Source organism: Jaculus jaculus, chromosome 1 (assembly GCF_020740685.1).
Source record: "Jaculus jaculus isolate mJacJac1 chromosome 1, mJacJac1.mat.Y.cur, whole genome shotgun sequence".
NCBI lineage: Eukaryota > Metazoa > Chordata > Mammalia > Rodentia > Dipodidae > Jaculus > Jaculus jaculus.
The window spans coordinates 17,770,461-17,786,280 of NC_059102.1; the positions used below are offsets into that span (position 1 = coordinate 17,770,461).

The 15,820-nt window shown below is 39.2% G+C and overlaps 1 protein-coding gene across 1 annotated transcript in view; it reads right to left on the bottom strand.

The window, feature by feature from the left end:
• The window catches only part of Ccdc172 (coiled-coil domain containing 172), a 76,195-nt gene that overhangs the window by 12,961 nt on the left and 47,414 nt on the right, over nt 1-15,820 (bottom strand). Inside the window, exon 5 of the mRNA XM_045145402.1 lies at nt 1,495-1,596. Within this exon, the coding sequence (XP_045001337.1) occupies nt 1,495-1,596 (102 nt within the window). The remainder of the gene's footprint in view (nt 1-1,494; nt 1,597-15,820) is intronic.

Sequence of the window (15,820 nt, forward strand, 5' to 3'; positions counted from 1 at the left end):
TTCATACCCTCCAAGGCTTAGGGACCATTGTGGAAGAGGTGGTGAAAAGAATTTAGGAGGTAAAGGAAGGGGAGGAGTACTTTGCAATACTGTTTTCCAGATATAAAGTGGTTGTGACATTCATGACCTCACAGTGGCTAAATATACTTACACATGACCTGCATAATACAAGAGGGAAAATGATGACATCAAAATAGAAGAGGGACTAGTTGGGAAGAATGGAGGATCCAGTGGCAGGGGTACAGGGAAGAGGGAAGGGAGGATGGCGGAAGGGGATTTTGCTCATAGTATACTGTCAATATGTACAGAGGTTTTAAAAAAGAAATAACTACCACAATCTTTTTTGTTTGTTAGCTTTTCTTTTTCTTCTTCTTTTTAATTTTTTTGTTTATTTTAATTTATTTATTTGAGAGTGACAGACAGAGAAAGAGGCAGATAGAGAGTGAGAGAGAGAATGGGCGCGCCAGGGCCTCCAGCCACTGTGAACGAACTCCAGGCACGTGCGCCCCCTTGTGCATCTGGCTAACGTGGGTCGTGGAGAAATCGAGCCTTGAACCAGGGTCCTTAGGCTTCACAGGCAAGCGCTTAACCATTAAGCCATCTCTCCAGCCCTAGCTTTTGTTTTTCTGAGGTAGGGTCTCCCTCTAGCTCATGTTCACGCTGACCTGGAATTCACTATGTAGTCACACAGTCCTACCTCTGCCTCCTGAGTGCTGGGAATAAAGGTGTGTGCCACCACACTCAGCTACTACCACAATCTTGACCCCCCAAAAAGAGTTTAAGGCCAGCCTGGACTGAAGCAAGTTCAAAGCCACTCTGGACAACTTAGGGAGGAACTTTCTCAAAGCAAAGTAAAAAAGAAAGCGAGCTGAGGGTATAGGTCAGTGGTAGCACACTTGCCTAGGTTGTAAGACATTAGGCTCAATTCTCAGCACTGGTACAAAACCAAACAAAGCATGTGTTGTAGTTACCTTCATATTGCTGGGACAAAGCACCTGACCAAAAGCAGCTGATGATGGGAAAGGTATTTTATTAGCTTACAGTCTCGAGGGGAAGTTTCATAATGGCAGATAAAAGATGGCAGAGCATAAGCTGGGCATCACCTCCTTACCAACAGCAGGAAGACAATAGCAGCAGGATAGTGAGCTGGACTGGAGCAAAGAGGGAACTGGCTATCACACCCCCAACAACATATCTCCTTCAGCAAGGCGCCACCTCCCTAACTGCCAACAGCTGGTAAGTAAGCATTCAAAACATGTGAGTTTATGGGGGCATCTAATTCAAACCACTGCAACAACCAACAAAACACCAAGCTCTGACCTGTTCAGTTCAATTGTGTATTTTCTTTTCAATTGTGTATTGTATCTATTCCTTCTGTATACCACTCTTAGCACTACATTCCAACAGGTTAGCACATTTTCAAAGAATAACATAACACAATCATGCATAATAAGGTATCTCTCAACAAAGAATACCAATTCATTAATGTAGTACCTTTAAGTTTTTTCTGGAGAGTAAGTAATTCTTGTATCAATGCACTGTTTTGTTTCTGGAGTTCATCCAGATGGTCACTGTTGCATTCCATTGACTTCATTTCTAGAAACACAGTAACACTAAAAAGTTACTTAGGATAAGCTTAATCAAAAGGGTAAGCTGGGCTGGAGAGATGGCTTAGCGGTTAAGCGCTTGCCTGTGAAGCCTAAGGACCCCGGTTCGAGGCTTGGTTCCCCAGGTCCCACGTTAGCCAGATGCACAAGGGGGCGCACGCGTCTGGAGTTCGTTTGCAGTGGCTGGAAGCCCTGGCGCGCCCATTCTCTCTCTCTCCCTCTATCCGTCTTTCTCTCTATGTCTGTCGCTCTCAAATAAATAAATAAAAAATGAACCAAAAAAAAAAAAAAAGGGTAAGCTATCTGTGCACAGAAACCATGCACTAAAAATGAGAAGGCACTGATGAAGAAACTGAACAGAGTGGAAACTAGACAGAGCAGGCCTGCTCATGAAGTTAGTCAGTTGGTAGCTTCCATACTACCCAAAATCATATGGAGAATCCGAGCAATCCCCACAGCATTCCAGTAGCATTCTTCACAGAAATAGAAGAAAATACAAATCCTAAAACATATAGAAATGAAAGACATATAAAAGCCATATTTTACATATTTAGGCTTTGATAAATTTAAATGTCATCAAAAACTTAAGCAATATAAATGGTCATTTTAAGCTCCAATTGGATCCTCTTGCCAACTTATGAACTTTTTTTTTTTACCAGAATATATTAATCACCTATTCGATTGAGTTAGTTGGTAGTTAGGAAAACAAAAGGGAATGTGAAATATCCCACATACAACTAAGTGAAACAACCTTCAGCAAGATAATGAGAAAGCTGTTCTTCATGACGCAACACATTCGCAACGGCGTGCACAGTGCTCGCTCCATGACACCAGCTTTCACCGTGTTGCTCTTCTCTCCCACTGCAACCCCTTAGCTCCTTTTATTCCCAGTCAGATCCAATCCAACCTTTAATACTCTTCTTCTTATTTTTCAAATATTTTTTCTTCTGCTATAGCATTTGGAAATCCAATTACATGTATATTAGACTCCTTGATGGTATCCCTCACATCTCTGAAGAGCCTTTTAGTCTTTCCAAATCATTTCCCTCTCTGTTTCTGTAGTCTCTGATCTGCTGTTAATCCCTTCTAGGGAGATATTATATTTTGTAACTTCTAGAGTTCTTTTGTTTTCACAGAACACTTTTTATTGAGATATAAATCGCATACCATACAATTAACCCTCTTAAAAATGTGTAATTCCACAGGCTTTACTATATTTGTAGTTTCCTGTACCAATTATTATTTGGAACTTTTCCTTACCACCCACAAAGAAACTCCATTTGTTAGCATTCACTGTGGTTTCCCCAATTCCTCCAACCCTAGGCACATTAGGTCCCCTAGTGCACTTTCTGTCTGTATGTATAAACTATTCTTGTCATTGTGCCAAAAAGAAAGCTTAATATGCAAATTTTTGTGCTCAGTTTTACATAGTATAATAATGATTTTAAGGTCTATCCATGTTGTAGCATGCATCCATGTTTTATTCTCCTCCTCCTTTTTTTTTTTTTCTTGGCTTTTCAAGGTAGGGTCTCACTCTAAGCCAGGTTGACCTGGAATTCACGAGATTGAGAAGAGAGATAGACAGAGAGAGAATGGGCGCACCAGGGCCTCCAGCCTCTGCAAACGAACTCCAGATGCATGCGCCCCCTTGTGCATCTGGCTAACGTGGGTCCTGGGGAGTTGAGCCTCGAACCAGGGTCCTTCGGCTTCATGGGCAAGCACTTAACCACTAAGCCATCTCTCCAGCCCAAGTTCTGTATTTTCTTTGCATTCGTTAGTTGATACACTTCTGGCTTCTTTACACATTGGGACTGCTATGAATACTACTATAAGGATTTGTGTACAGGCTCTGGTTTGGCACTTGTTTTCATTCTCTTAATACCTAGTTGTAGCATTGCTAATTCAAGTGTTCCTAGGTTTCATCTACCGAGAAATGGCCAAACTAGTTTTCAGAGTGGTTGCATTTGACACTCCTGCCGGCAATGCCTGAAGCTCACGGCATCTTATGTCCTCGCCAGCACTGTCGGCACTGACCCCTGCCAGCCCTGTGCTGCCTCGGCGCGCCCTTCATCTGCACCTCCCTGCGGATTCACCTCCTGTCGCCACTGTGTCTCTTTGTTGAATGTCTGGTTAATTACTTTGTTCATTTTAATTTGGATTATCTTTTTGTTAGCTATAAAAGTTATTATATTCAGGATGTGAGCCCCATATCAGATACAGATATTTTCTCCAATTTTGTGGTTATCCTTTCATTTTCTAGGTAGTATTTTTTGAAACAGAGTTTTAATTTTGATGAAATCTAAATTATCTTTTTTTTTGTACATATATGAAAATGGTTCCTTAATTCAAGGTCCTGAAGAATAGACAGGTGTTTTTCTTTAAGAGCCTTACACTTCTTTAAGACCTCTTACACTTAGATCTTTGATCCATCTGAATTAATTTCTGTGCACTATTGATGCATAATTTGTACTTTTGCATGTGGTTACCTAATTACCTTGGAAAGACTACTCTCTCCCATTAAATTATGTTGGCATTCTTATCAAAAATCAATTGACTATAGATGTATAACTTATTTCTGGACTTAATCATATTTCACTGATGACTAGTCCCATCCTTTTTCCAGTGCCACATTCTCTTTATTACTTTGTTTTTTAGAAAGTTTGAAATTGGAAAGTGTGAGTCTTCCAGCTCTGTTCTTTTTTTTTTTCAAGATTATTTTGGCACTCCTGAGCACTTTTTTTTTAAATTTTTATTAACATTTTCCATGATTATAAAATATATCCCATGGTAATTCCCTCCCCCCCCCCCACACACTTTCCCATGTCCTGAGCACTTTCGAATTTTCAGGTGAATTTTTGGACCAGTTTGCCAAATTTTCACTAGTATCTGACTAGGCTTTTGATGACAGGTGCACTGGGTTTTCACATCTTATTTGACAGTATCATCCTCAATATCTGCCAACAGATTTTCTTAGCTCTTTGATTGCCATCAACAAGGTTATGTATAGTCTGCTGTACATAACTTGAGTTTTTGTTAAATGTATTTCCAGGAACTTATATTTTATTTTATTTTTTGAGGTAGGGTCTCAGTCTAGCCCAGGCTGATCTGGAATTCATTATGTAGTTGCAGGCTGGTTTTGAACTCACAGTGATCCTCCTACCTTGGCCTTCTGGGTGCTAGGATTAAAGGTGTGTGCCACTACACCAGGCTAAAATGATTATATTTTAAAGACTGCATTTATACCCTATAATTTTGTTGAATTTATTGGCTCCTGTAGCTTTCCTTAGATTCCTGGAACTTACACATACATGATATGTTAAACTTTTTATTGCTATGAAAAATACCTATGAGAAACAATTTAAGGGAGGAAAGATTTACTTTGGCTTGCAACTTCTAATATTTCAGTCCATGGTCTTCAGGCTCTACTTGTTTGGGGCCCAATGTGGAGTAGAACACTGTGGTGGAGGGTACATCATGGAGCAAAGTGGACTACCTCAGACAATATGGAAGCAAAAATCATCTGCCACCAAAATATAACCTTCAAAGGCACTTCCCAAGTAACCTCCTTCCTCCAAGTAGCCCTGCCTCCCCGCAGTGCATTTAGCTTTAAACTCATAATCCAATTATCTGTTAATAATATCAGTTCAGGACCCTTAACACATAAGCCTGTGGGAGACATTTCATATTCAAACTACACACGAGATAATGTTATCTTTGAACAGACATAACTTCATTTCTTCTCTTTGAATCTGGATGTCTTTCTTTCCTTTTTATTTTATGCTTGATTTCCTGACTAAAATCTCTAGAACTGTGTTAACAGACCACATTAAGGATCTTTGCCATGTTTTTGTTCTTAAGCAGGTAACTTTTATTCTTTTACCGCTAACAATAAGGTTAGGGAATTGGAGAGATGGCCCAGCAGGTAAGGCACTTGCCTGCAAAGCCTAACATTCCAATCTTGATTCCTAGTACCCAAATAAAGCCAGATGCTCAAAGTGGTGCATATACCTGGAGTTCATTTGCAGTGGCTACAGGTCCTGATGCACCCATTCTCTTTCTGCTTGCAAATAAAATTTTTTTTTAAAGAATAAGGTTAGCCATGGGCTTTACGTAAATAGCCTTTATCAAACTGAAGAAAGCCCCCTCTATTTTTAGAGGATGTGGATGCTGGAGTTTGTCAAAGATTTTTCTGTATCTTTGGTTATTTTTTATACCTTCTACTTAGTTTGTTGTAATAATGTATTTTAATATACTGAGAATATTTCTAGGCACAGTTTTCACTTTTTTCCTCCAGATTGCATCATCTCTGTCATTTTTGTATGTTTCTATTGATTCAATTTCTTCTTGCCCAAATTATAATTTGTTGCTTCTTCGCATGTAGTGATTTTATTTTATTTTTTACTTGATACCAGAAATTCTACAGTTAAAATATTTTTCTGTGTTTCAGCTTTACTTTCATCCTCTAAAGCATTTGTAACATTTTTATAGGTGAGTGTATAAGAACATTCAGTCTAAGGCTAATTTAATCCTATTTTATTAAGGCAAAAATCTTCAGTTTGATGGTGAAATCTATCATAACTTGATAGAATATCAAGTTCCATGTTGCTCCCTATCAGTTCTTGGAATCTTTCACCTTGTCACTCCCCAGTAGGACTTTCAGCCTTGTAGTTTCTTCTTTGTAAAGGTTACTCTATTGCCCCTGATTTCAAGACAAATTTCACAAATTATTTCTGTGTGTGGACCTGTCCTCTAAGTACACTGTCTTCAAAAATCTAGACTCCAGAACACTTCTCTCAGTACTACTGCCCCCAAACTGTATCTGGGTAGAAATCTAGGACAATAGGACTTAATTAGCATGTTTCTCATATCTTTTTAAAATGTATTTTATTTTATTTACGTGTGTGTGTGAGAGAGAGAGGCAGATATAGAGAATGGGTATGCTAAGGCATCTAGCCACTGCAAACAAATTTCAGACACATGTACCCCTAGTGCATCTGGCTTATGTGGGATCTTGGGAATTGAACCTGGGTCTTTAGACTTCACAGCCAAGTACCTTAACCAGTAAGCCATTTCTCCAACCCTCATATTTCTCCTGTCTCAGGGATCACAGTGCTGTATGGTTTCTTGTCCTCAATATCTAAAGATTTTTTTAAATATTATTTTCTTTAGTTTTTCTTTGTAATAAAAGGGAAACATATACAATTACTTCTTCGTAAATGTAAGTGGGAGTTTATCCACACAATAATTATTTTTATTTATATCTCTTGTTAGACTGTAAACACTATCTTTTCTGGCAGGTTGATTATATATTTGAGGCAAGCCCAACAGACTGCCTTTTGGGGGGGGGTGGATTTTGTTTTTTGAAGTAGGGTCTCGCTCTAGTCCAGGCTGAGTTGGAATTCACTAAGTAGTCTTGGGGTGACCTCAAACTCATAGCAATCCTCCTACCTCTGCCTCCTGAGTATTGGAATTAAAGGCATGTGTCACCACGCCTGGTTATAAATATTTTTATTTGTTCACATGTTTGTATTCATTAATTAACCAGACTTCAGTTCCCATACCATTCCACCATCATCTCAGATACATCAGGCCTCCTCTTAGCCCACAACTCTCCTTCTCTTCCTCCCTTCTTTCCCATGTTTCCTCTTGAATATAGGTTTCATGGGGGCAGAGATGTTATTTTCTTTCTTTTTATAAAAAGTATTTTTTGAGAGAGAGAAAGAGGAAGAGAGAGAGAGAGAGAGAGAGAGAGAGAGAGAGGGAGAGAGGGAGGGAGGGCGAGGGAGAGAATGGACATGCCAGGGCCTCCCGCCATTGCAAATGAACTCCACATGCATGTGCCTCCTTATGCATCTGGCTTATGTGGGTCCTGGAGAATTACCTTAAAAACTAGACCATCTTCTCCAGCCCTTCTTTCTTTTTTTTTTTGGGGGGGGGTGTCACTGCAGTAAAACCAATGTCTATAACAATGCCTGACATACAAAAAGAACACAATAAATATCATGGAATGAATAAATATACTACGGAAATTTCAGAAAGAAATTTGTGAGGGCTGGAGAGATAGGCTTAGTGGTTAAGTGCTTGCTGTGAAGCTTAAGGACCCTGGTTTGAGGCTCGATTCCTCAGTACCCACATAAGCCAGATAAACAAGGTGGCGCATGCATCTGGAGTTCATTTGCCGTGGCTGGAGGCCCTGGCACACCCATTCTCTCTCTGCCCCTTTCTCTGTCACTCTCAAATAAATAAATTAATTAAAAAAAAGAAATTTGTGAGCACAAAATATTTCTATTCCTGCGTAAATATATGCATTAGTAGGGGAGATAAACATAAATCCATAATCATGTAAGTACAGCATTCCATTGTTCTGAAGTAAAAGTACAGAGCTATGAGAGAACTTAGCCTAGGAAATGAATCATACGGGGTTAAAATAAGGGAGTAGCAGAGGAAAATTCTCTGAGGAAGTAACACTGGACACAAGTCAACATAATGACTGAGTTCTCTTAAAATTAAGAAGAAAAACTATAAAGTTTCTACTTAATAAAAAATAAGAAATAGTTTCATGGGCTAGGGAGATGGCTCAGAGGTTAAGAGCACTTGCTTGCAAAGCTGGCCTGACCAGGTTCAATTTCCCAGGACCCACATAAAGGAAAATGCATATACTGGAGCATGTGTCCAGAGTTTGCTCTGGAAAATGGCTCTGATGTTTGCTCACATTTACACAACTCCTCTCTCTATTTCTACCACACAGAAAAGCTATAAACCATAGTATCATGAGCTAGAGGGATAAGCTTAGCAGTTAAGGCATTTGTCTGCAAAGCCAAAGGACTCAGGTTTGATTTCCCCAGGACCCACATTAGCCAGATGCGCAGGGTGGCACATGCATCTGGAGTTTGTTTGCAGGGCCTGGAGGCCTTGGCACGCCCATATTCATTCTTTCTCTCTCCCCCTCCCTCTTTCTGTCAAATAAATAAAAATAAAAAAATAGTATCACAAATGAATACTTCCAAAATGTGAAGGAACAAATTATTCTAGTATTTATATTTGTTGTGAAGTTAATAACACCCACACAAAAGATTAATCTCACTTATATTTAAGTACTGTAGAGTAATCAGTTGCACAACTGGAGCTCCTATCTCACTTATATGATGCAAAAAAATTAAAGATAATAATACCAAATAGAATTCAGTAACACATTAGAAGGGTAATAGACCATAATTACATAAGGTAAATGATAGCACATTTATAAGCAAAATTCACTGTGCTAATGAAGGAGGAAAAATATATGGTTATTTAGGAAACAGGTGTTGGAGGAAGGAAGACAGAAAGAAAGGAGAGGGTCAGGCCAACAAGTCTTCAGTCTGGCATCATGATTACTAAAATTCTCCAGGTATTTCAGTTAGTTAGCAATAGGGAAAGGTGTCTAATATCGTTACTGTTTTGCAACACAGTTTAAAAAGTAACAGCCAATGAAATTAGACTTTTTAAAAAATGTAATGAATATTGGAGAACAAAGAAAGTTACCATTAGATGAAATTGTTACACATAGAAATCAATGAAATTAAGTGTAAACAATGTGAGAATTCCATGTGGTATTCTGTAAGAAAATTTGTATATGGACTAAGTCATTTATCACAGATAAATACTAATCAGCAAGAAAATACAATGGAGGAAAAGAACCCATTTGTAATTACTTAGAAATACTCATAGAAATATTAACAAGAAAAAGCCAAAATCTAACTGAACCACTTACCTGTTTTTGGATAACTGCAAACAATATACCATGGTAATTCTCTCCCTCCCCCCACTTTCCCCTTTGAAACTCTACTCTCCATCATATCCCCTCCCCCTCTCAATCAGTCTCTCTTTTATTTTGATGTTATGATCTTTTCCTCCTATTACAATGGTCTTGTGTAGGTAGTGTCAGTCATTGTGAGGTCATGCATATTATGCCATTTTGTATCTGGAGGAGCACGTTGTAAGGAGTCCTAACCTTCCTTTGGCTCCTACAGTCTTTCTGCCACCTCTTCTGCAATGGACCCTGAGCCTTGGAAGATGTGATAGAGATATTTCAGTACTGAGCATTCCTTTGTCACTTCTTCTCAGCACCATGGTGCCTTCTGAGTCATCCCAAGGCCACTCACTACCATCTGAAAAGAGAAGGTTCTCTACCAAAAGTGAGAGTAGCATAAATATATGGGTTTGAACATTAAAAGAAGTGATTACTGGACAGTTTGGTGACCATACTATATACATTTAGCCAGACACCAGTGGACATTACACCCCTAGGGCTCATGACTACCCCTGTTATAGGTTTTCAGTATCAGGGATATATTCTCTCCCATGGAGCAGGCCTCCAGTCAAATTAGAGAGTAGTTAGTTCCCCCATAACAGACATGCAACTACTGCACCTGTTGGCTCATGTGGCCTGGCTGACCAAATTTAAGGCTTGCAGTGTCCACTGTTGTTTATCTACACTGATGATTTCTCTCTCCTCCATTGAACTGCATGCAGTGTGGCTTTTTTCAGCTTTCTGTCAGTTGGTCGACATGGAGGAGGTTTTCAGCTCAGCTCAAGCAGGATTTCTCAATGACCTTGCAACTCAAGTATGGGGAGTCTTCAGCAACAGGGTCTTACCATCTATTCCTGGTGGGAAACCAAGGTTCTTGGCAAAGGCCTGTAATGTTTGGGGGCATCAGGGACCTCCATGGCCAACAACTTAAGGGAAGGTATCCCATCCCTGGCACTGAAAAATTTCTAACAATCTATGGCTCCTGTGTGTTCAATTGTCCAAAAAAGTAGGTTTCCATGTGACTTCTTTATATCCTCTTATATTTTGATTAGCCCTCCCTCTACTTTCCTTTACTCAATCTCTTCCCCTCACCTCACTTAGGCCTTTTCACCCCAATTAGTCTGTTCTTCTAGTTACATATATATAATACCATCCTATTAAGAGCCCCCTCCCTCCCTTTATATCTCTGTTTTAGCCTTATTGGCCTCTCCTCCAGAGTTTTATTCCTATTCATATAGAAGTCCAATCATTTGTAGTTAGGATGCACAGATGAGAGAGAACATGTGATTTTTGACTTTCTAGGCTTGGGTTACCTCACTAAGTATACTTTCCAGATCCACCCATTTTCCTGTGAATTTCAAAACTTCACTTTTCTTTATTGGTGAATAGAACTCCACTGTGTAAATATGCCACATCTTCATTATCCATTCATCAGTTGAGGGACATCCAGGCTATATCCATTTCATAACTATTGTGCATAGAGCAACAATAAACATGGTTGAGCAAGTTATCTCTAAGGTAGTGAGATGAGTCCTTAGGATGTATGCCTAAGAGTGGCATAGCTGGGTCATATGGTAGATCTATTTTTAGCTGCCTCAGGAACATCCACAATTATTTCCACAATGGCTGGACTCGATTGTATTCCCACCAACAGTGTAGAAGGGTTCCTCTTTTTCCACATCCTCACCAGCATTTATGGTCATTTGTTTTCATGATGGTAGCTTATCTGACAGGAGTGAAATGGAATCTCAATGTAGTTTTAATCTGCATTTCCCTGATGACTAGGGATGTAGAACTTTTTTTTTTAGATGTTTATATGCCATTTGTATTTCTTCTTTTGAGAAATCTCTATTTACTTCCATAGTCCATATTTTAATTGGGTTGTTTGAATTCTTTTCTTTTTATTTTTTCTTCATTTGTTTTTATTGGCAACTTCCATGATTGTAAACAATATCCCATGGTAATTCCCTCCCTCCTCCCACTTTCCCTTTTGAAACTCCACTCTGCATCATATCCCCTCTCCCTCTCAATCAGTCTTTTATTTTGATGTCATGATCTTTTTCACCTATTATGATGGTCTTGGGTAAGGTGTGTCAGGCGCTGTGAGGTCATGAATATCCAGGTCATTTTGTGTCTGGAGGAGCATGTTGTAAGGAGTCCTACCCTTCCTTTGGCCCTTACATTCTTTCCGCCACCTCTTCCACAATCAACCATGAGCCTTGGAACATTTGATAGAGATACTGCAGGGCAGAGCACTCCTGTCACTTCTTCTCAGCACCATGGTGTTTTCTGAGTCATCCCAAGATCACTGTCATCTAAAAAGAGAAGCTTCTCTAACCAAAACTGAAAGTAGCATTAATATAAGGGTATGAACATTAAGAGAAGGGCTTACTGGGCAGTTTGATGAGCATAGTATATACATATAGCCAGAGAGCAGCAGATATTACACCCCTAGGGCTCATGACTACCCCTGTTATAGGTTTCAATATCAGTGATGTATTCCTTCCCATTGAGCAGGCCTCCAATCAAATTAGAGGGCGGTTGGTTTCCCCCATAACAGACGTGCTACTATTGCACCTGTTGGCTCATTTGGCCTGGGTGGCCAAATATGAGTCTTTCAGTGTCCACTGCTGGTTATCTTCACAGATGATTTCTCTCTCTCCCATTGAACTGCAGGCAGTGGAGCTTCTTCCAGCTTTTTGTCAGCTGGTCTAAATGGAGGAGGTTTTCAGCTCAGTTCCAGCAGGATTTCTCAGTGACCTTGCAGCCCAAGTATGTGGAGTCTTCAGCAATAGGGTCTTACCATTTATTCCTGGTGGGAAACCAAGGACCTTGGTAATGGCCTGTAATGCTTTGGGGACATCAGGGAACTCCATGGCCAACAACTCACTGGAAGGTATCCTATCCCTAGCACTGAAATTTTCTGTTATTTATTTTTCTTGGTTCTTTGTGTATCCTAGATATTAAGCCCCTATCATATGTTTAGCTGGCAAAGATTTTCTCCCATTCTGTACGTTGCCTCTTTGCTCTATTCACAGTGTCCTTTGCCATACAAAAGCTTTGTAATTTCATGAGGTCCCAGTGGTTAATCTGTTAGTTTTATTTCTTGAGCAATTGGGGTTATATTCTTTGCCAATACCAATATGTTGAAGTGTTTCCCCTACTTTTTCCTCTAGCAGTTTCAGAGTTTCAGGTCTGGTATTAAGGTCTTTGATCCATTTGCACTTAATTCTTATGCATGGAAAGCGATAAGGATCTATTTTCATATTTCTACAGATACATATCCAGTTTTCCCAGCACCATTTGCTGAAGAGGCTGTCTTTTCTCCAATGAATATTTTTGTCACAGATCAGGTGGCTATAGCTACCTGGACTTATATCTGGGTCCTCTATCCTGTTCCACTGACCTACATGTCTGCTTTTGTGCCAGTACCATGCTATTTTTGTTACTATGACTGTGTAGTATAGGTTAAAATCAGGTATGGTGATACTACCAGCCTTATTTTTGTTGCTCAAAACTGTTGTAGATATTCAAGATTTTTTGTGCTTCCAAATGAATTTTTGGATTGCTTTTTCTATATCTGTGAAAAATGCCATTGGAATTTTGATGAGCTTTGCATTAAATGTGTAGATTGCTTTTGGTAAGATTGCCATTTTCACAATATTGGTTATTCCAATCCAAGAACAAGGGATGTCTCTCCATTTCCTAGTGTCTTCTGCAATTTCTGTCTTGAGTGTTTTAAAGTTTTCATTGTAGAGATCCTTCACTTCCTTGGTTAGATTTATTCCAAGGTACTTTTTTTTTTTTTAATGCAATTGTGAATGGGAGTGATTCTCTGATTTCATCCTCTGTGTGTTTGTTATTAGCATGTAGAAAGGCTACTGATTTCTGTGTGCTAATTTTGTATCCTGCTACATGGTTATACGTGTTTATCAGTTCTAACAGTTTGCTGGCAGAGTCTTTAGGGTCCTTTATGTATACAATCATGTCATCTGTAAATAGTGATAACTTGTTCTCTTCCTTTCCAATTTGTATCCCTTTTATGTGTGTATCTCGCCTTATTGCTATGGCTAAGACTTCCAGTACTATATTAAATAAAAGTGGGGACAGGGGACACTGCTGTCTTGTTCCTGATTTTAGTGGAAAGGCTTCAAGTTTTTCTCCATTTAGTATTATGTTGGCTGCAGGTTTGTCATAAATAGCCTTTATTATATTGAGATATGTTCCTTCTATTCCCACTCTGTTAGGATTTTTTTATCATGAAGGGATGTTGGATTTTGTCAAATGCTTTTTATGAATCTAATGAGATGATCATGGTGATTTTTGTCCTTCAGTCCATTTATATAATGTATTACATTTATTGATTTGCATATGTTGAACCATCTCTGCACCTCTGGGATAAAGCCTAGTTGGTCAGGGTGAATGATCTTTCTGATATATTCTTGTATTTTGCTTGCAAATATTTTGTTCATGAGGGAGATTGATCTATAATTTTCTTTTTTTGCTCTATCTTTGTCTGGTTTTGATATCACGGTGATGCTGGCTTCCTAGAAGGAGTTTGGTGGGATTTCTTCTTTTTCTGTTTTGTGAAGAATTTTAAGAAGCATTGGTGTTAGTTCTGCCAGGAGGGTCTGGTAAAATTCACTAGTGAATCCATCTGGGCCTGAACTATTTTTTAATATTTTATTTTTATTTATTTATTTATTCAGAGAAAGAGGGATAGAGAGTGAGAGAATGGGCATGTGAGGGCCTCCAGCCACTGCAAATTAACTCCTGATGCGTGCGTCCCCTTGTGCATTTGGCTAATGTGGGTCCTGGACAAGTGTGGCCTGGGGAATTGCACCTGGATCCTTTGGCTTTGCAGGCAAATGCCTTAACTGCTAAGCCATCCCTCCAGCCCTGGGTCTGAACTTTTGGTAGTTGGGAGATTTCTGATAACTGCTTGGATAGACACACTTGTTATAGGTCTATTTAACTGATTAATCTCATCTTGATTTAATTTGGGTAGGTCATATAAATCAAGGAAATCATCCATTTCTTTTAGGTTTTCAAACCTAGTGGAGTATATGTCCTTATAGTATGTCCCTATGATTCTTTAAATTTCTCTGGTATCTGTTTTGATGGTGCTTTTTTCATCTCTAATTTTATTAATTTGTGTCTTTTCTCACTTTCTTTTGGTCACATTTGCTAAGGGTTTATCAATCTTGTTTATCCTTTCAAAGAACCAACTCTTTGTTTCATTTATTCTTTGGATTTTTTTTATGTTTCTATTTCATTAATTTCTGTCCTAATCTTTATTATTTCTTCCCATCTACTGATTTTCAGTTTGCCTTGTACTTCTTTTTCCAAGATTTTAAGGTGAAGCATTAAGTTGTTTACTTGCAACCTTCATATTTATATGTTTTATTGACAACTTCTATATTTACAGACAATAAGCCATGGTATTTCCGTCCCTTTCCCCAATTTCCCCTTCATAACTGTTCTCTCCATCATTTACCTCCCTCTCCCCACTAGTCTCGCTTTTAACTTGATGTCATCATCTTTTCCTCCTATTATGAGGGTCTTGTGTAGGTATTGCTAGGCACCGTGAGGTCTTGGATATCGATGCCAATTTCTGTCCAGACAGTTGTAAGGAGTGGTATCCTTCCTTTGCCTCTTACATTCTTTCTGCCAACTCTTCTGCAATGGACCCTGAGCCTTCGTGGGTGTGAGATGTTCCAGTGCTGGACACTCCTCCATCCCTTCTTCTCAGCACTATGTTGCCTTTTGGGTCATCCCAGTGGTGATCAACATCTGAAAAGAGAAGCTTCTCCAACCAGAAATGAGATTAGCATTAATATATGAGTATGAGCATTAAGTGTAGTGCTTTCAGGGCAATTTGATGACAGTAATATATGCATTTATTCAGACAAGAGCAGGCTTTATACCCCTAAGGCTCATGACCCCCCTGCCATAGGCATTCAATTAGGTTTTCAGTACCAGGCATGTATTCCCTCCCATATAGTGGGCCTTCAGTCCAATCAGAGAGCAGTTGGTTTCCCCAGAGCAGATATGCCACTATTCCACTCATTCAGTCATTTGGCCTATCTGGCCAAACTCTTAATTTTTTTTTTGTTTTTTTTGGTTTTTCAAGATAGGGTCTCACTGTAGTCCAGGATGGCCTGGAATTCACTATGTAGTCTCAGGGTGACCTCGAACTCATGGTGATCCTCCTACCTCTGCCTCCCAAATGCTGGGATTAAAGGTGTGCGCCACCACGCCTGGCTCTCGAAACTTTTTTTTTTTAATTTTTATTAACATTTTCCATGATTATAAAATATATCCCATGGTAATTCCCTCCCTCCCCACCCCCACACTTTCCCATTTGAAATTCCATTTCTAAACTTCTTAATATAGGCACTTAAAGCTATAAATTTCCTTCTTA